Source organism: Hoplias malabaricus, chromosome 2 (genome assembly GCF_029633855.1).
Source record: "Hoplias malabaricus isolate fHopMal1 chromosome 2, fHopMal1.hap1, whole genome shotgun sequence".
NCBI lineage: Eukaryota > Metazoa > Chordata > Actinopteri > Characiformes > Erythrinidae > Hoplias > Hoplias malabaricus.
Window position 1 is genome coordinate 67,694,784 of NC_089801.1, and position 21,888 is coordinate 67,716,671.

Sequence of the window (21,888 nt, forward strand, 5' to 3'; positions counted from 1 at the left end):
GGCCTCAAAGAGGTTCTGGAAAACACTCTGGCAATTCAGGAGGCGAAAAGGGAACACAGTCCAAGCTGTGCTCCGCATGGATGGATAAACTCTGAACCCGACTGAAGGTGTTGTTGAGTTTGAAGGAGCATTTGAGGAGCTCCTAAACCCGAGAGACATGCCTCCTACGCAGGAGGTAGGGCCAGAATTGACTAGGGTTGCGGATTCCATTACCTTGGCCGAAGTCACAGGCCGAGGTAGTTGTAAAGCTTCACAGTTGCAAGGCCTCAGGAGTGGATGAGATTTACATGGAATTGCTGAAAGCCCTCAGTTTTGTGGGTCTGACATGCCTCTGTAATATTGCATGGATATCAGGAACAGGGCATTTGGACTGGCAAACCTGAGTGGTGGTTCTCATTTAATAAAAAAGCAAAACTTATTTGGGCTTCACACTTCTCAGCCGGTCCTGGGAGATTCTACACCAAGATGCTGGAAAGGATAATCTGTCTAAAAGTCAAACCTCAGTTTCTGGAGGGACAATGCAAATTTATCATGAATTATATATTGAATGGTGGGTCAAGCCTTCATGTTACTGCATTCTACGTGTGTTTTATAGATTGGTGGAAGGCATATGACTGCTCCCAGCGATATTCTGTTAGGGGTTCTCCGGGAGTATGGGATACTAGGGTCACTCAGGCGAGCGATTTGATCCTTTGTCCTCTGAGTGCGAGTTGTGTTCAGTCTCAGAAGCAGGCATGTACAGTTTGGGCTTTGGACTCAGCAGGGTTGTGCCTTATGTCCACGCTGGTTAGTGAGGCATAGTCTGTGACAGGAGTGCTTCTGTTGTAGGGCTCAAGAAATGACATCTGTTATTTGTGGATGATGCAGTCCTCTTGGTTTCTTTGTACTGAGGCCTCCAGTGTACACTAGAGCAGTTTGCATCCTATGAATATTTTGAATAGGAGAACTTGGCAACAATTCTCTGTGATATTGCATGGACCTCAGGGACAGTGCCTCTTTAATTAAAAAAAACTGTCCTTTACTGATTTCATGATTGCCTACAGTATTAGTGCAATGAATTTTGTACATGTTGCCCTCACATCAAGATGCAGTTAACACTATGTTCTCATACATATATATGGCCCAGTTTTCGCACATTTTGAGTCGCAAAAATGACAGTTTCATTAATTCTTTTTAGAAAATTCCACACGCTGTTCTTGTAAATTTCCAACAAGTCAAGATGACCTCGTTAAGATATTTCTCATGATAAAGAAAAAAAAAACCCTGAAAAATTTGCATTTGCGCTTCAACAGAGAGCCCCCTACTTCAAACACACCTGTTTAAGAACATGTAGGTAAAGGTGTACGTGAGCAAGAAAACGGGAACTGTCTAGTGGCCCATGAAGACTGGATTAAGAAACTGCTGTAAACAGGGTGCTGAATGCCAGCTCTGACATTCTCCTTGCCATTTTGTTTTTCAGTAAAAGCAGTGTATGACGTCACCCTGAACTTCAAAGATAAGGAGAACCCCACTCTGCTGGGCATCATCAACGGCAAGAAATACAGAGCTGACATGAGTGTCAGGTTAGTGTCCAGTAGGGAATGATACAGAGCGGCAGATGGAGAGCAGATTTTCATGTGTGTTTTTTTTTTTTCTTTATCTGGAGTGTATTATCCTGGGCAATAATTTTCTTTAAGCACAGATTTTTTCTCTTCGCATATATCGCTGAACTGTTAAACAGCTGAAACAGAACAAATTAAATTTTATGGGTGATTACACTTTGCCCTTAAATACACAATTTTCTTGTTCAGCAGCTTTGAATAAATTCTCCATTTCATTTATATTGATGGCAGTCAGTCAGATAATCAGTGCTGTCATGTCTTTTACTCTACACTCTCAGAATAAAAAAGGTATGGTAGCGGTACATTTACTGTCACTAAACCTACAGTGTAAATGTACCTTTTAAAGGTACAACAGTGGTTTTAAAGTCCAATTTTGTTCCCTGAACGTACATTACATTCTCTTCTCCTAAAGGAGAGGTGAATATTTATAAGATTACAGTATACAACAGTGTCAAATAAAATAACATAATATAAGTCCTGGAGATGAAATGGGGTGTATAAGATCAACACAATTTTTTTACAAAATCTGCAAATATAATACAGTAAGGTACAATTATGTTTCCTAGTAAAAAGTAGACAGTCACACAGTGAAAACTGTCTTTGACGTTGTAGCATAGCAAAAACCGTACACATGGATACATCTACTGTCAAGCCAGCTGTGTTGCCTCTGGGAACCTCACAGTCTTACGCCTGTTGTCAAACTCCAACAGGTGACCCAGTAGTATCTTTACTCCTTACTTAATTAGCTTGGCAACTTGACAGAGATTATACCCACAGCAAACAACTCTGACGTGAGAGAAGGCTTAACTTAGCAAAGGCTGCCATCTGAGCTAAATAGCTTAACTAAAATATAACATGCCTGTAAACTACTGATATTATAAATATATTTAACATGTTAAAGATACACAAGCAAGAAAAAAAGCCCAGTGTTTGTGATAAGATTTTTGAGGTTGTGTGAAAAGAGGGTTTTTTTGTTTTGTTTTGTTTTGTTTTTTGCTCAGTTTCTCCAAAGTATCTGTTAATCTTTAAAGGGCTGTAAAATATGAATGTATAGTCAGTTTATGCATTTTAGGAATACTCCATATTCATTGACAACATATTCAGCAGGCGTTTTGACCATGATCTGAGAGAGAAGGTGATCTGCACAAAGGCTTAGCTTTGCTAGCAATACAAATCACTAGCTTCTTGGAGTAACACTTCCCTCTAGTGGTGTTGTGCACTCACTGAACTGTTCTCTTCAAACCTCCAGGCGTTTCCCAGTTGAAGAGATTCCAGATGATGAGAAGGAGTGTGCAGACTGGCTTCATAACCTCTACCGTGAGAAGGTCTGAATACTGTCTAATAAATTTAACAAGACGTGACATTTATATTTGTAGCTAAGCCATATCTATATATGTTTATAAACACACGAGAATTAGCTTGAATGTAATCAAATGTTTTGCAGACAGTATCTGCATTCTGTATTATGGGAATTTTACACTGGAAAAGTTTTCTTTGATGCTATTAAAGTAAAAAAAAATCTAATTATAAATATGTTTTTCCATTTTTGTAAGATTAAGGGCAGTGGTTTTAGAATTTTTAATGTAACATGCTCGTTTGTTATTGTTTTAGTTTTTATGCATCAAAGACGGTCTGTGACAAATATAATGATCATATTATAATTTTTTACTAAATCTGTGTTATGATGCATTTTAATACAAATTGAATAAAGCATAAGACACATTGTGCTTAACCTGCAGTTGAGTTAGAAGGAATATATGTCTCAGCATGTTAAATACTGAGCATAATCGCGGAGTTTAACGTAATCAGTCAAATAATGTAATGAACAGTAGTGAATTAATTGTCCTAGACTGTTAACATACACGACGTGCAGCAGGATTTAAATAGGCATTCTTGGTGATCAACACTTAACTTCTGGCTTTTCTAACTTGCTCCTTGTAGCCAGACTCTATATCTCACACGAGCCTGTGTTTGTTGGTAGGATGCGCTGCAGGAGATGTATAAGAAGGAAGGCAAGTTTCCTGGTCCCACCATCAAACCCAAACGTCGGTTATGGACACTGCTCAACTTCCTGTTCTGGGCCACGCTGCTTCTTTCTCCACTCATCAACTTTGCCTGGGATGTTTTCGTCAGTGGCTCACCCCTACTCATCATTGGCTTCATGCTTTTCCTTATAATTGGTCAGTGTCTTCAAAAATGTGATAATGGTTGGACATAGTTTGTGCCTGTGTTAGTGTGCTTTAGCTAATTTTACAAACTGAAAATGAATTTGTTCAGAATGTGACACATATTCCCCTCCCTTCTCCCTCTTTCTAGCCTCTGTAGCTGTGCGCCGCCTCATCGGAGTGACGGAGGTGAACAAAACAGGTTCCAGCTATGGCAACACAGAAGCTAAAAAAGAGAATTAGTACTTTTCTGCTGGTCCACCATGTCACTCACTTTGCTGTCACTGCTCGGGCATGGAGTGGAGACGCCCACCTGTGCAGTCATTCTCCTTTTTAACAAACAAAAAAAAAAGATAAAACAGAAAATGTATGACTGAATGGGGAAAATTGAGTTAAAAAAAAAATCTCAACATGGCACTGAAGCATGTGGGGTTTGGGAATTAGATAAATGTAACTTTAAAAACTAGAGTAATACTTCTTAATTATGAAGATTGTTGCTAAAAGAACAAAGTGTAAAAACAAAAAAAAAAGTAAACAAATAAAAGAGAGATCGTGAGAGATGTTTATCTCTCTGTTACCTAGAGGTAGCCTAAGGCTGACCAATGATGTAACAGTGAAAGGGCGATTGATGGCTTGCTCCTCCCCCTAGGCTTTGTCCCTTTCACGAGCTTAAGACCCAGTTGTCCTCAGGGGTCTCTTCACAGCCACGTAGTCTGAATTTTCTATATATGCCGTTTCCCATAACTGGACTCCTCCCACTTCTTGTTCCAGATGCTCAACTTATATACCCCCCTGCCTCTCTGCTATGTCCAGACAGTGGTTCCCTCTGCACGGCTCTGCAGCTGTCCCACCTGCCGTCCGATTTCTAATCGTTTTGGAATTGTAAACATGCTATAAATGTGAAATTCTGTCGTTTTTTTGGTCAAAGGTTTGATACAAAGCTACAAACCCCAGATTTTTTGTGACACTACTACTGAGTGTGTGCGTGTTTTAGGAGTTGCCCATCTTGTTTAGGCCAGCAAAGCACAGGTGATCGCCAGCCCTCCACATCATAGTCGCGCGAGTTTGGATGACCTTGGTGTCTGTCTGTTACTCATGAAATCAGTAAGACTTCATTGGTTAAAAACTAACATCAGGGTTGATATTAGCAAACAGGGTTGATGATGAAAGTGAATGCAGCGAGCAAGAGATTCATCAGTGGCAAGTGAGTCTTTTTCAGTGTCTCATTTTTCCATGAGTCATTGTATTGCGGGTCGTGTCGTGCAATAAGAGCGGTAGCAGAAGGGTGCATTCTTGTCTCCATATATATTCAGTAAGACCACTATTGTATTTTCCATACCAGGTATTGTCTCCCGAAACCAAAATAAATACGTTGACTGCCTGAATAAATTAAAAACAAGCATTTCTTTAAGGATAAAGGGTAAACAGTGATGACATGAAGACGGCTTGTGGAGAAGGTTTTTATCTAATTCTAACGTGTTCTAAAACATTACACTTTTCATGTTCATTGGGAAACAAAAACAAGCTTAAATCCGTTTCAACTCCATTTTATTTCTGTAGTTTACTCACTGTGACAAATGGCTGTGTAGCACATGCGAATGTGAATCACTGGATCAACTTTTTTTTTTTCCCTTCAAGTTGTAAATAAACTTCAGGAATTCCTCCTGGGTTCTTCTCCAATAACTGTTTCCTAAGAGCATTTAGCAATAGCAGTATAATTTATTGGAGGTTTGGCAAAGGGATATTGAACTGTCTGTCAAAAGTGGTCTATCAATCCACCCATCACACTCCCATCACAAATGTACGGAATCCGAAACACAGCAATAAATTGCCATGTTCACATACTATTAATATACATGTCGAAAGGGGTTGTGTATATTTAGAGTCAGTTAAGCATGTGGTTTTAATTGCAATTATTTTTTTTTAATGATGGCAAACGGCTGTAATTACAGTTCATGGGTTAATGTGCTAATTTTTGTGTTCATTCTAAGGTATGCGCAAAATTAGCCGAACAAAACATTTCACCTTCCACGCTACTTTAAATTGAACCGGTTAGCACATTAGCTCATAAACACCCACTTTTGTTTTCTACTGCCCAGATCCATGCAAGCCTTAACAGAATAGTGCAGCTTCTTTGTTTCGTGTGTGCATGTAGAGAGCCCTTTAACCTCTGAGCTACTGGATGCGTTTAGATCTCGCAGGCATCGGGTGCGTTTGGGTCATGCAAGTTTCATGCAGATATCTATAGCCGATTCATTGTATGTTAGTATAGGCTTTGGTCAACTACGTTTTAAAGGTTGCTGTGTGGCCTATCTGTTGATTATACGCGTTATTTGCACAGGTGTTTGTCTTTTATGAAGAAAATCTGATCAAAACCTGTACGGTGCAATTGTACCCAAGATTGAGGGAGGTGGGTGACCACCAACGTCGAAGTTCATCGTTTTAGGAACGCATGGGAAAACAAATGCATAAGAAGAAGAATGTTTTCTACTTTTAGTTTTCTTTGAGTGTTGTTAAAGAGATGCTATGATTGGCTTGGATTGTTTTTTTGTTGTTGTTTTTTTTCCAAAAGCATCACTTGACCTCCTGCAGCTAGAGCACATAGAGAGACCATTAAACACATTTTTTTTTCTCTCTTTTTTTTCATTTGCATTTTATTCTGGGTATTTACTGTGCTGTGTGATTTTGGGTCATGTTCTCTCACTGTAAAATTACAATCAAAACTGATACACGACCAGACATTTTACCATGAATACACCCCTAATGAGTTAAGTTCAAACTTTTTGTGTGGGAGAGTGGAACAGGAAAACACATTTTATAAGGAGTTGTTGTTCTCACACTGGGATTTCAAGTGTGTGTGTGAGTGAGAGAAAGAGAGAGACTACACCTTACTTGAGAATTTCTGTTCTAGGCGAGGTGTAGTATGTCACTGAACACTGCATAGAAATACTGAATTAACTTAGTCTTTTAAAATCACTACGGCGTTTATCCTTTTTTTTTATTTTTTATTTTGTAATATCTACTAAATCAATTAAAGAATTCAGTATGTGATAGGAATTGATGTTTCATCTCATTTTGTTACTCAGTCTCATGATGTCTAATCATTAAACCTTGCACAAATAGACAGTCACTGTCCCGTATCAGCGACAACTCATGTGGCTCTGACAAAATAAAGCACAGTTTATAAGGCACATATCCTTCTGCAACACATAAAATTTAGACTCATTCAGAATGTCTAACAATGACATTTACTTTTTTTTTTTTAACCCTTTTTTTGGAGATGAGAGGTACACACACAGGTTTAGTTCATTTTTAACTGAAGGGCTATAAAATGATTCCTTCTACCAACATTTAAACTGAAATTAAAGCCAACTAATTCACATCAGACCACTTTGAATAACTTTGTTTAAATCTTAATTGAAGCTCTGCCTTTAAAAGGAATGGTCCTGTGTGAAATAAACATCACGCCATAGACTCATGCTTAACAATAGTTAGGCTGGTTTAGAAGAAGCTTGACTGATTTTCATGAGTCAGGGACTTTCTAAATGAATCTCAGTGACACTTCACGTGGTCATGTGAAGTCTCTTATGAGAATCCGAGGCAGACCTTTTGACCCAGTGATAGAAAACGATGCAATGCGTTTTTTTCTAAACACCACGCGATGTGGAAGTTGATGCAGAGCGCAACACGTCGAAACACTGACTGCGATCAGTTGACACGATGTGCCTGGGGCTTTCTGCTGTTTAAGCAAATAGCGTAATAGACAAGAGAAGGGCGCCGCAGTTCAAGGACGGAGAAGAAGAGTGAGTAGTGTGTCGGTGACATGGAGAACCCTTCCCTGTGCTGTCAGGTGGAGGCTCTGAAGCTTCTTCATGAAATGTATACGAACGGGAATAAGACCGAGAACACTTCAGAAGGTGTTCTCGGACAGAAGAAACGAGTCTCTCGGTCAGAAACCCCGGACTGTGGCTGAGAGAGCCAGAGAAAGCCAGTTCTCACGACTGGTGGAAATATTATCTCAGGTTATATCGATAGAGCAGGACCTGATGGCACCACTGTCTGAAAACCTCAAGAGTTTCCTCTTCAGACACAAGGTGAGTTCGTGAAGGCGGTTCTCGTAACGTTACGTTGAGGCTTGCGTTCAAGGTCTTATAGGCTTTTGGCCTTTACGGTGGTATTAGGGAGGACCTCATGATGTCTACAACTCAGTATACTATGTTCACAGGGTCGTTCCAAAAAAAAAATCCACTGTAAAATGTCTTTATATTCAGGATATTAATAGTCTGTTATATTGTGTCTTCAGTGAGCCTTTCAGATTTTTGAGACACTTTGAAAATAAAGAGATAATGTCAAATGAATTTAGCCAAATAAGCAATTCCCCCACATCCTATCGTGTCCAGTGCTATGTTTACAAAATAATTCCGCAGTAAAACGTCTTCATATTCAGGGGATTAATAGTCTGTTGTACTGTCTTTTTTTTTAATCAGCCTTTCACATTTTTGAGACTCTTTGAAAATAAAGAGATAATATCCACGGAATGAAGCTAAACGTGTAGTTTTTCCATGTTATGGAAGTTGTGTTCGTACTTTGCCCTTTAGCGGCGACAGAATGCAACCATTGCACCATTTAATGTGGAACGGTGAATCCGAATAAGAAACTGGCGAATACGTAACCGACTTCAGCGTCGTGTATTGTGTTTACATTTAAACCTTACACGTGTTCTAACAAATAAAAATCGAACAATTGTAAACCTGTGTGCGCTTTATAATTCAATGGAAGCAGCGGTTTCTTAAAGGCGTTTTTTGCTCTTAAGCCTGTAGATGTTCTTATCTTGTTTTCCACTTCTGCTTTCCTCAGGACAGTGTCGACCTAAAGAATATTTGTCTGAGAATGGCGGTAAACGAGGCCGGTGTTCAGTCCGACAGGAACCTGAAAGAACTGAGGGGTTGTCTTCAGCTCATAGTGGACACCTTACTTTCAGCGGTACGGGATGAGAACAGCATATCGTCTGTGGGGGCTTTTCGAAGACTTGTGGGCATTTCCACCACCTTCCCAGACATGTAAAAGAAAACCTGTGTTTGCCCCTGGACTTATTACCTGCTTTACTCGAAGCTGAAGCAGGTTTTATCCCTGTGTCTGACTCAGAACAAACACGGAGCTAATTCAGGATGCAGGGTTTAGCTGAACAACTGACTGCAAACTACCACGGTTAACAGTTTCCCTAGGTATATGTGATTTGTAGGATGACTCTACCTGTTTTAATGGAGCTCTTTATGAGCAATCTTTTTGGAAGCTACGGTTTTTAAAGTGTGCTTTTCGCATGAGAAGTTGGCTTGGCCTTGGTGGGCATCCATTCAACTGCCCTGCTGACCTCGACCTTGACCTAAGCTTTAACTTGTCTCATGTTTTTAACTGACGGGCATGTTTTTGTTTTCTGTGCATATCTGCAACGTGTCATACATACTTGTAGTGCCTGTGACCTTAGTGGGCAGCTCTACTGGTGCAACAGGTTCAGTAGCTGACAGAGCAAAAATGTCTTTTATCTGACTCATCTTAAAAGCACAACCCAAAAAAATGTTTTATAAGACACTTATAAGACTAATTGCAAATGGTTGTTTTGTGGTTGCAACTTGCGATATGAAAAAGCACAGAAAAATATGTTTATTAATCAATGTTATTCATTGTCTGTAAGCGCTTATCCAGTTCAGGGTCGCGGTGGGTCCGGAGCCTACCCGGAATCACTGGGCGCAAGGCGGGAACACACCCTGGAGGAGGGGGTGCCAGTCCTTCACAGGGCGACCCACACTCTCACACACTTTTGAGTCGCCAATCCACCTTGTGTTTTTGGACCGTAGGAGGAAACCAGAGCACCCAGAGGAAACCCACGCGCAGACACACCACACTCTTCACAGACACCTGGAGAGGGACTAGAACCCACAACCTCCAGGTCCCTGGAGCTGTTTGTATAAAAAAATTATACAAAAAGTAACCCAAAGCTCCCTGAGTCAGTGTAGTTTATCTGCTTGGATTAGAGCTCATTGGCTGTTGAACTCTTCTAATGGCATTTTGTGTGCTTCTGCTCAAGGTGGTGAAATAGATACGTTATGTCCCCACCCTCTGATGTTACAGGCTCCTTTTATTTCTATCATAATAGCATGGTTTATTGTACATCTGATATTTAGTAACAAAGCCACCTCCACACGTCTGAAGTCACTCCCCTTTTTTTGGAGCAAATTCCTCCACCTCAGAGCCACTTTCCACCGTACTTCACTGTGGCTAAACGACCCATGTAAAAACGCATGCAATATTAGAGGTAACTCATGACATCATGTTTTTTTTTCATGTTTAGTTTTAAGGGTGGCACTGTGGCGCAGTCACACAGCTCCAGGGGCCTGGAGGTTGTGGGTTCGAGTCCCGCTCCGGGTGACTGTCTGTGAGGAGTGCGGTGTGTTCTCCCTGTGTCTGTGTGGGTTTCCTCCGGGTGACTGTCTGTGAGGAGTTGGTGTGTTCTCCCTGTGTCTGCGTGGGTTTCCTCCGGGTGACTGTCTGTGAGGAGTTGGTGTGTTCTCCCTGTGTCTGCGTGGGTTTCCTCTGGGTGACTGTCTGTGAGGAGTGCGGTGTGTTCTCCCTGTGTCTGTGTGGGTTTCCTCCGGGTGACTGTCTGTGAGGAGTTGGTGTGTTCTCCCTGTGTCTGCGTGGGTTTCCTCCGGGTGACTGTCTGTGAGGAGTTGGTGTGTTCTCCCTGTGTCTGCGTGGGTTTCCTCCGGGTGACTGTCTGTGAGGAGTGCGGTGTGTTCTCCCTGTGTCTGTGTGGGTTTCCTCCGGGTGACTGTCTGTGAGGAGTTGGTGTGTTCTCCCTGTGTCTGCGTGGGTTTCCTCCGGGTGACTGTCTGTGAGGAGTTGGTGTGTTCTCCCTGTGTCTGCGTGGGTTTCCTCTGGGTGACTGTCTGTGAGGAGTGCGGTGTGTTCTCCCTGTGTCTGTGTGGGTTTCCTCCGGGTGACTGTCTGTGAGGAGTTGGTGTGTTCTCCCTGTGTCTGCGTGGGTTTCCTCCGGGTGACTGTCTGTGAGGAGTTGGTGTGTTCTCCCTGTGTCTGCGTGGGTTTCCTTCGGGTGACTGTCTGTGAGGAGTGCGGTGTGTTCTCCCTGTGTCTGTGTGGGTTTCCTCCGGGTGACTGTCTGTGAGGAGTTGGTGTGTTCTCCCTGTGTCTGCGTGGGTTTCCTCCGGGTGACTGTCTGTGAGGAGTGCGGTGTGTTCTCCCTGTGTCTGCGTGGGTTTCCTCTGGGTGACTGTCTGTGAGGAGTGCGGTGTGTTCTCCCTGTGTCTGCGTGGGTTTCCTCTGGGTGACTGTCTGTGAGGAGTTGGTGTGTTCTCCCTGTGTCTGCGTGGGTTTCCTCCGGGTGACTGTCTGTGAGGAGTTGGTGTGTTCTCCCTGTGTCTGCGTGGGTTTCCTCCGGGTGACTGTCTGTGAGGAGTGCGGTGTGTTCTCCCTGTGTCTGTGTGGGTTTCCTCCGGGTGACTGTCTGTGAGGAGTGCGGTGTGTTCTCCCTGTGTCTGCGTGGGTTTCCTCCGGGTGACTGTCTGTGAGGAGTTGGTGTGTTCTCCCTGTGTCTGCGTGGGTTTCCTCCGGGTGACTGTCTGTGAGGAGTTGGTGTGTTCTCCCTGTGTCTGCGTGGGTTTCCTCTGGGTGACTGTCTGTGAGGAGTGCGGTGTGTTCTCCCTGTGTCTGTGTGGGTTTCCTCCGGGTGACTGTCTGTGAGGAGTTGGTGTGTTCTCCCTGTGTCTGCGTGGGTTTCCTCCGGGTGACTGTCTGTGAGGAGTGCGGTGTGTTCTCCCTGTGTCTGCGTGGGTTTCCTCCGGGTGCTCCGGTTTCCTCCCACAGTCCAAAAACACACGTTGGTAGGTGGATTGGCGACTCAAAAGTGTCCGTTGGTGTGGGTGAGTGTGTTGTCCTGTGCCCTTACTAAATGTTGCTTTAATCCCAAGTCTTACAATTGCTACAGTCAGGTTTTGGTTGAATTATGTATTTGCATAAATGATGGAGTGGCACGTGCTGTTATGGCAGTTGTCAGTCCTGGTGGGCCACTGCCCTGCAGATTTTAGAGGTTCCTCTGCTCCCGATACACTTGATGAAACTAATGAGCTTATGAACATCCCCCTCCCAAGTAGTAGAGGGTGTGATGGAGTGAGGAGAAAACTATAACATGTAGGGCAGAGGCCCACCAGGATTCATTTAAAAAACTTAGAAGACATGTACTTTCACTGGTCATTTTGGATGTTAAATGAAATGTGTTATTGATATTACAACCCTAGGTCCCTATCATCACCAAATAGACACAAATCTGACAGGCCAGACCTCTCAACATTGCAGAATTTCACATCAAATCACTGTGGTTTGGATGATTCTCAATCATTACATTATGCAGAAGGTAAATGGTTGTAGCTCCCCTTTAAATCTATATTACGTCATTTAGTTTAAAGGGTTAATTAAGTGCTTTTCCCTGCTTTGATTTTTTTTATTTCTTTTTTAACTGAAGGTGTTTCATGTCAGTGGTCATGAACAAGTTTGCACTTGTCTAAATAATATTATTGTTTAATGAAGGTAAGAGAAATGCTATTTATGTAAAATAATAATTTATTGCAGTTTAGTATTTTGTACAAGAAATTCCTGTCCAAAAATAAAAATCCCTTAGATAATTGAGGGAGACAAAAGGACAAAGCAGCTCACGCCGCCATCAGTTAGTAAGCTTTCATAAATGACATTAAGCACGTTATTGGTTTATTTAACGGCTTGCTTGAATTCTTTAAAGTGTCTTTTTACTGTGTGAAATGTGAACGTAATGATCCTCCGCAAAATGTGATGGTTCTGAGTCAGCTTTTTACTTTCCCTCTCCCTAGAATCATACCTTTTAGGAAACTTTACTGTTAAAGCAAAGCTATGTAATATTTTTACCATAAAACTACAGACTCAAAATCAATGTGAATATTGTGAATCGTCGTGAATGAGGAGAATAGTGTCTCTGTTATTGCTAGTCTGGTCTCAACACTGCAGAAACAGCACTATGTAAGTTTTCTGTACAGTTTTCTGATTTCTGTACAGTGCTGTTAAAACGTATTACACCAGGAGCATAAAACCCAAATCTCACCTGCTGTTTATTCAAGTAAGTCCTGTTCATATGAAGAAAGTTTTGAAATGCTTGTGATATTACTAACTGCATCATATTTTATAATAGCCATTACACTGAAGACTTTTATATAAAATACATGTTATTTTTGAGGTTGCATTGGTATTTATTTTTCTTTCAAACAGGAAGCTATTAAATGATTAATGTACTGTTGTTTTCAGCTGTTTCCATTTTGAAACTTTAATATAAAATGTGTATTCCAACGTTGTAGTGGTTGTGTTGTAAAGATTACAGGTCACTAGATGTCGCCACAAACCATCTTATGTTACAAAGTTGACGCTTAAAGTAAACACACTATTTCAATGACGATTACGCCATTTTTTTTCACAACATTAAAATATGCACATATTAGCAATACATGGAGTACATAGAAAATTAGATTTTCCAAAATATTGTGGACTACATCTCTACAGACCAGAGTTTGCTGTTGTATATGTCAATAGAAAAAAAACAAATAATCCAAAAGATAATAAAATATACGGTGAATAGAATGCAGAACTGTGCTAAAATATACAAATGTATCCATATTTGATCCGATTAGCCTAAACCTCAAGGGGCAAGTGTCCCTGATGTGGATTACGTTTATGTACTACATACAATAAAATGTCTTTTATTCTATTATTTATTATATGTCTGTGTTTTTTTGCCAGAACCAAATTAATTTAAAAGGATTGTTGTTAATAATGAACTTTTTTGCAAAAAAGTAGCTAAATAGCAGGTCAGATGGTACGTACCAGTTCGATAAACTTGTTTACGGAATCCCAGGAGGGACCTTGGCTGGTCTTCATTGTGATTCACCCTGGTCTAAAATAAAATGACAACCTTCAGAAGTCGGGTGTAAACAGCCAGCGGGTACAAACACAGCACAGATGTAGCAAAAGTAACAGCAAAACAAAATATTAAAGGCTAAGCACAATTAATGGGCCACATTCACATTATTTTAGTTACTGACATATATAAGTATGAATTAAAATGAAAATAGCAACTTAATTTGCTTTAAAACTGACAATTGTATTAAATTGACGGAAAAACCCGAGCTCGCTACGGAAATTCTTGAACGCAACAGTGACGTCACTGGTGGACAACGCCGCAGTAAAACACCGTTATGACTGACTGTTATGACAGTATCTAGCTGATAGCTAAATAACCAACATTATTCATGACAATAGTCTAGCAATAAGCTAAACTCAGATTTAGAGGTACCGTTATTCTTGTAAATGTGATCGAAGTCGAACTCGAATTCATCCGACACTATAAACCTCCGTAATGCAGCTACGTAGCCGAGTATAATCTGAGCCACCGAGTTTAGCAAGACAAGCTAACGTTAACTAACATCAACTAAAACAGGCGAAGTGAGTGTCCTTACCCTGTTTACCTCCATGTTACAGAGGCTCTTGAACACCTTTCGTTGGTGTCCTTACATGCCCATAGTGTTGGAAAAGCGCCAGTGAAATGAGCTACAGATAACGGAGTGAGCGGAGGGTCCTTTCCAAAGTGCCCGTTTAAAGTGGACAAATTTAGTACATTTTCTGGATATTGTGGGATCTTTGGGTCATTTGTGCACAGATGTCCCACTGTACATTGAATGATTGCAGCCAAAAACAACAAACCTTTTCATCATTTTGCATTAAATTAAGTGCAACTTCTAGAGTTGTTGTCCACCATCTACGTCACAGGCAAGACGCCTATTAGAGTTTCCGAACACCGTTGGGGGGCAACGGTCTTTTGAACCTTATTCCTTGAATTAGTAAGAAATAACATGTTTTCTGACTATCAATAAACACAAGTTAGGAACTTAAATTCCACTGTATTTATTTGTTTGATACTTTCATATAGCTGGTGCTTAGCCTTTAAAAATGGCTTTATAGCATTCAGTCAAACTTTCAGTCAAAATTAGACTCCTTTCTTGACGAATACTGGAGTGGAGTATTAAAGTATAATGTAAAAGTATGTCACAAGTAACATAAATCGCTAAACATATACGACAATAGGAAGGAGGAACGTTATAAATGTAGGAATCTTGTCAGTTTATCAATTTAGCAGTTTTTGTCCAATTTATCTGGGAGTGAGCGATGACTGTTGTGTCAGCTTTGATTTCGGTCAATAGAGGGCACCACATACACAGATTACCAACATGTCGCGGCACAGCGTGGATCCTGCATCAGTAATGATGTTTTCGGCGTGGTTGGAGACTTATTCTTACAGTCTGTAACCTAGAAATACGACCATGCACATTTTCTTGCTGTTACACCCACAATCTGGTATAACAACACTGACCTTGATAACCAGTGTGTAGTACATGCGCTCCCTATAGCCTCACAGATTTGTTATACGTGTTCAAACCCCATTTCCAGAAAAGTTTGCATTGTGAATCTGTGATTTGTTCATTCTTTTAAAACTGTATTTAACTGACAAATATATAATAATAATTAATAATAATAATAATAATAATAAAAAGATTTCCAAGGTTTACACTAAAGGTCATGATTGTGTGACCTTTAAGACCTCAGATGGCACTGCAAAAGAAACAGTCATGCTACAGTGATAAATATACCAAATGGACTTGGGAGATGATATGGGCATGCATCAGTGACCACAGCATGGGTGTATTGCATATGCAAGAAGTTGTTTCCATAGTTGTGGAGCCAAACAAGAAAATGTTTTTCTCCTGGGAAGTCCATTATTTAAGCAAGACAATGCCAGGCCTCATTCTGTTTGTGCTACAACACTATGGCTTCATTGACACAGTATGTGTTCCTGACTGAGCTGCCTGCGTTCCAGATCTCTCTCCTAGTGCATCGTAAGAAATGATTCAGACTCAAGTTGTGAATCAAGCATATTTCATGTTAAAACTTTTAACGATTTGTCTCCTCAGTTGAGAAGATTCTTCCCACATGCCATCAGACTCATGAACAGTTAGACATTACAAATACACACAGCTCTTCTTTTCCACTGCACTTTAAATTTCTTCCTCCATCCTCTGTACTTACAATCTCCGACTAGTGCATCTTCAGGTTCTGCATTCACCTGCCCCTGCCGCTTTGCCGCTACAGCACATAACCTCTGCACTCAGCACTTTAATATAAAACACGCATAATGTAAGGTGTACAGGTATGAGTGTGTTTTTTTTGTTTTTGTACTACAGTGAAATATTGTAATACACTGTGAGCTATGGTTAACCAAATCCAAAATCCTTGTAAGTGTCCAGCTTCAGTTCCAGTTTCCAAATGGTTAAACATTATAATTAAAAGGACAGATGATGTAACATAGTAGTAAACATGAAATCTGTTCCACATTTTTAGGAGTGTGTTGCAGGCGTCAAATAATAAATGTGTTTTTATTTAACAAAAAACAAAACGTTAATTTATTTTAGCTCCAGACTTGGAGGTTGTGGGTTCGAGTCCCGCTCTGGGTGACTGTCTGTGAGGAGTGTGGTGTGTTCTCCCTGTGTCTGCATGTGTTTCCTCCGGGTGACTGTCTGTGAGGAGTGTGGTGTGTTCTCCCTGTGTCTGCGTGGGTGTCCTCTGGGTGACTGATTGTGAGGAGTGTGGTGTGTTCTCTCTGTGTCTGCGTGGGTTTCCTCTGGGTGACTGTCTGTGAGGAGTGTGGTGTGTTCTCCCTGTGTCTGCGTGGGTTTCCTCCGGGTGCTCTGGTTTCCTCCCACGATCAAAAGACACACGTTGGTAGGTGGATTGGTGACTCAAAAGTGTCCGTAGGTATGTGTGGGTGAGTGAATTTGTGAGTGTGTGTGTTGCCCTGTGAAGGACTGGCGCCCCCTCCAGGGGGGGAGGCGCCCCCTCCAGGGTATATTCCAATGATTCCAGGTAGGCTCTGGACCCACCGTGACCCTGAACTGGATAAGAGGTCAATAAAGCTTCAGCACAAGTATAAAAACATTCTTGTTTTTATTGTACTATATAAAATAGCCCAACTTTTCTCACATGATGATCCAACAAATTTTGTTCTTATGAAATTAAGGGTACCATGAGGGAGGTCCCATTTGCAACAGTAATAACCTCTACTCTTTGTGGAAGATTATACTTTAAATGTTAGAACACATACTCCTGTGTGGATTTGATTGCATTCAGCCACAAAAGTGTTAATAAGGACACGTTGCTGCTCCATCACTTCAGAAAACAAGGTTCTTTAACTGACAATTGCATGAAATATTGTGTTGTTAGTCTCAATGATTTTCATACATCAGTTCTATTGCAAAGTAAAAGGTTCTGTTTTTTTTCTCCAGATGATGTGATTGTGGGACATTTTCCTCCCTTTAAAAAAAAAAAAGCTCTTCTTCCACTCGAATTCCCCACTTACCAGTATATCTCTGTCATAACTTTGTTGTGGCCAAGGAAACAAAACATCAGCTGCCTACACATAGGACAAAAGTATTTGTAGTAAATGGTGATTGCTGTATATGTCACATCACTTAGCTGAAGTGGCTGTGGCTTGCCTGCTGTAATGAAGGCCTCTAGTGCAAAATATATAGGGTCGGTATATGTAGAAATTATGTCACTGTGTTTAAAAACATCACAGCTGATCACAGAGCAGCTTGAGTGAATAGAAGCCCAGTGTTTCTTGAGGACAACCTCAAACACTCTGAGCTTTTTGGTGTTGGTGGTGCTTATGTACACTGTGCAACAGTAAAGTTGTGTCTCAAAGCTACCGAAGCAGCAGAGGAAGGCTATTACTGATTGTTGACTCTTCTTGCCGGATCTTCTTGTGTTTTGTTTTCAAGAAATTAAAGGACCCAGCTGGTGAGTTGTTCTTCAGTCACCCACAATCCTTCACAAATTGTCACAAAAAGTCGTTAAAATACAGAAAAGAGCTGGAGGTGGTGAGAAATGGCTACTTCATGATTTTTGTAGTAAAGTGGGTAGTCTAAATCCTTACTGAAGTAAAAGTGTCACTGCATACACAAGACAATGACTGTGGTAAAAATACAAATGATCACAAAAAACTCTTGAGTAGAAGTACAAGAGTAGAAAGGTTTCTTAAGTAGGGATTTACTACTAGAACAGCTGTGGACACTGTCTGTGAGGAGGTGTGTTCTCTCCGTGCCTGCTTGGGTTTCCTCCAGGTGCTCCAGTCCCCTCCCATAGTCCTGTAGGTGGATTTATTATTTATTTATTATATTTTAGTTTGTACATCTCAATTGTTCTACTTTTCGGATTCTTTAGTTCCTCATTCTGGAAGTAGATATGCTCACGTATTGCATTTAAATTTGAACATATCCAATTGCGATTTTTCAAATCAAAAGCTGAACTGCAGTTTAAGTGGTTATTTTCTGTAAGTTAATCTCTGGGCCTGAGCTGTTTTTATTTATTTATTGGAGGGGCTGTTTTTGTAAAGTCACAATGCATGGGTTAAATTTCCCAGCTTAAAACATTTGAACACAGTATTGCTGAAAATAACTTTAATGTGAACTGCTTAAAGTGAGTGTGTGAGTGAATGTGTGAGTGTGTGTCGCCCTGTGAAGGAGTGGCGCCCCCTCCAGGGTGTATTCCCGGCTTGCGTCCAATGATTCCAGGTAGGCTCTGGACCCACCGTGACCCTGAACTGGATAAGGGTTACAGATAATGAATGAATGAATGAATGAACTGCTTAAAATGCAGTGTGATACTATAGTAATGAGTCCTTGTGCAAGACTCTAAATGCTGTATTAGCCTTCCTTTTTAACATGATTAATATGAAAAGTTGCTCTCTATAAGAATGTCTGCTAAATATCGAAAAAGGTTAATGACAACACTACTGACGATGAAAGTGCTACTTTTAGTCATTTTCAGTCTCAGTAGTTTAGCGTCTATTCTGTGAGTTTTGGAGAGAACTGAACCCATTGACCCCAGGCCTTCTCTCTAGGCTAACGGTGCTCTGGGTTTGGTGACAGGGGTCAGATGGCGGCTCGATGTGGGGCAACAATGCCGGCTCCAGACTTGTCTGCAGGCCACATGATTAGGCTGTTGTGTCACTTCCTGTGACCCGGTGAAGGCCAGACGCAGACGGGTGAGTCAGGAGATGAGTTTGGTGCGTAGGTGGGACACTGGGGGTGGGACGATCGTGGCAGGGGGTCAGCACCACTCCCCCCCCTCTCCACACACACACACACTCACCCACCCCCTTTTTTTCTCTCTCATCTCCCTCTTGTTCCTCATTCATTCTGCCTTTATTTTCTGTCTTCTCTCTCTCTCTCTCTCTCTCTCTCTCTCTCTCTCTCTCTCTCTCTCTCTCTATCTCTATCTCTCTCTCTCTCTCTCTCTCTCTTGATTTTTCCAGAGGCTGAACAATTAAATTTGGATGCTGTATATAGGTTTTTTAAAAATATTAACACAAAGACTTTAGATATAAAAGGTGTTTTGAATTAAACGCTTTACATATATGAGGCATTTGTTGTAAAGAATCGTCTAATCCTGTTTATTTAATGCAGTATTCTCTCTCTCCCTCTTTTTCCTCCCTCTATTTGCTCTACTCTACTTACTATGTTTCCTCGCTTTTCTAATGTAATGCATAAGCAGGCGGCAGTTGGCTTGTCTTTGTGATGACCTGAATAGGCCTGTAATTGTAATAGGTCATATCTCCCACATCTCTCTCCCAAACATTCTGCCTTTGCTTTGTTCCCCTCTTTCTTTTTTTCTTTACTTTCCTCACCTCCGCCCTCCCTCCATCCTCTGATGTGATGCCAGACAGGCGGCCATAGTGTGCGTGTGTGTGTGTGTGTGGCTGTGTGGCTGTGTGTGGTATGAGTTGTTCAAAGGAGCCCCACTCATTCTGGGGGGTCTGATGAAGTTTCTTCTTTTTCAAAACCCCCTTCTTTTTTCTTTTATTTTCCTCCTGTCCTCTAACTCCAGGCCAGATGGCGTTGATGCGTATTGTATATGATGAGTCACAAGACGGGACCTTTTTTTAAAAATTCCTATAAAAGGATTTATAAAAGTACCTTTGTTTTCCTTATTGAGTTCAAGTTTATAGTGCCTTTGTTAATCTTTTGTGGCTAGAGTTTCTAAGATGGATAGGAGGTCAAATGCAAGAATCACACTTGACCTAATGAGAATTTGTAAAGCTCTCTTTTGTCAATATATCGAGACTTTTATTGACTTCAGATGATAATTATATATAATAACATCAGGATGAGAGTATTCTGTAATATGATTATTACCTTCAGAAATAAATATATTGCATATATAATCTGCATTGTAAGCTAAATTAAATTGAACTAGATTTTTTGCACCAACATAAAAGTTTTAGGTATTTGACACTGTCCAATATTTTCAATATTTATATCTGAGGTGCAGACACATAAATATTATAAAATATAGAAACATGAAACCACATGGATTTGCATGAAATGAGAACTATAAGTTAATATTATGAAGTTAAAAGTTTGCCTATTTAAAATACGTTTTTTTTCACTACTTTCGAAGTTTATGAATGTATAAAATGTAGTGTTTGTTAAATATTGTGTTCAGATTGAGCACACTTTGGAAGTAGCCTGTGCGTAGCCTGCTGTACAAGAGAAAAAAAAATCAAACTGCAGAGTTTCTCTTGTCGGAATGATAAGCTAAAATATGGAAACTTTTAGTAAAGAGACAAAAGTTTAGTTTCTGTCCCTTTTGACATTGAGATACATTTGCAACAATACATTTATTATTCTATAAATAGTGAAAAGTTCTCGTTTTGTGTAAATTCATTAGTGTGAATACCATGGGAATAGAGCACAGCTGAGAATATCAAAAGTCAACTTGCGGCTATAACTCATATTTTAAATACATTTTTTGCTGTTTGCGAGCAGTGATTTCAGTCGTCTAATCTTCTCTAGTGTACAAGAAATATATCACCAAATATCAGACTGAAATATTTGTCTCATAAAAAACATACTGGTTTATTTCAGACGCAAAGAAAATTGCTTCAGGATCCTTTCACCAGTTCATTCAAATTCATAACAATCCATTGTGTGAGCTTATTGTTCTTAAGATACCTTTTAATAAGGGTTTAGTGTCCCAACTAGCTCTTGTGTGTGTGTGTGTGTGTGTGTGTGTGTGTGTGTGTGTGTGTGTGTGTGTGTGTGTGTGTGTGTGTGTGAGTGTGTGTATGAGTGTGTGTGTGGGTGAGTGAGTCCATCTGCCCCCAGACTGCTGCCTCCAGGTCAGGCTCCATAGACCTCCACTGTATTTAGCTGAGGGACTTTCCTGCAGGCTTACGCTTCTCTGTGTGAATCATCATTAAATCACACAAGAGGGTGACGCACCCCAGCACGATCTTATCAAAATCCTCAGTGCCCACACAGTGCCCTTCCAGCTGCTCTACTCGCTAATAAAAGGAGAAAGCCATATTAATGGGGTTATTTTTAGACAGAGAAAGCTTAAAATAGGCCCTGGCAGGTGTAATCTTACTTTTCCCAAAAATGCTGGTAATGTTCTTTGTCTCCGAAACCAAATACGCTTCACGTGAAATCCCAAGAAACATGTGCTTTTGATTTTGAGGGCAACATTTTACCCTTTAAAATTTTATCTAAAATATCTTGTATATATTGTATCTTTTGACATCCATCTGCAAAGAAATTGAGAGTAGTTTAGTTCATGATTTTATCTGAAATTGATTTGATTTTTAAAAATACAATAGGCTTTAATATCAGAATATTTGATCAGACATTTATTTTTTTTTTTGATTACTTTAGATTCATGACACAATTTTCCCTTAATATTTATTTAAAACATTTATTCTCTCCTCAAATATACAAACGTAGTCAAAATTCTGGCTACAAAACAGCTGCTACTAATTTTATATTACTCATTTAGTTTTGTATGTTTTTATAGATAACAGTCTGACGGGTCAGAAAATCACTAGTGCAAGTCTACTTGTGAATAATGTGACACCGTAGTATGCACTGATTTAGGACTGCTGTTTGTATGCATAAGAGTTACAAATCACTTAGGTCTCAAAG

General features: G+C 40.5%; 1 protein-coding gene across 2 annotated transcripts in view; it reads left to right on the plus strand.

Annotated features, from left to right (window-relative positions):
- The window catches only part of agpat3 (1-acylglycerol-3-phosphate O-acyltransferase 3), a 28,963-nt gene extending 22,147 nt beyond the window's left edge, over positions 1–6,816 (plus strand). For both annotated transcript variants that reach the window (XM_066661133.1, XM_066661132.1), the window contains 4 exons: positions 1,460–1,562; positions 2,851–2,926; positions 3,583–3,781; positions 3,918–6,816. In XM_066661133.1, the coding sequence (XP_066517230.1) occupies positions 1,460–1,562; positions 2,851–2,926; positions 3,583–3,781; positions 3,918–4,009 (470 nt within the window). In that variant the 3' untranslated portion in view covers positions 4,010–6,816. The remainder of the gene's footprint in view (positions 1–1,459; positions 1,563–2,850; positions 2,927–3,582; positions 3,782–3,917) is intronic.
- Positions 6,817–21,888: the final 15,072 nt, after the last annotated feature.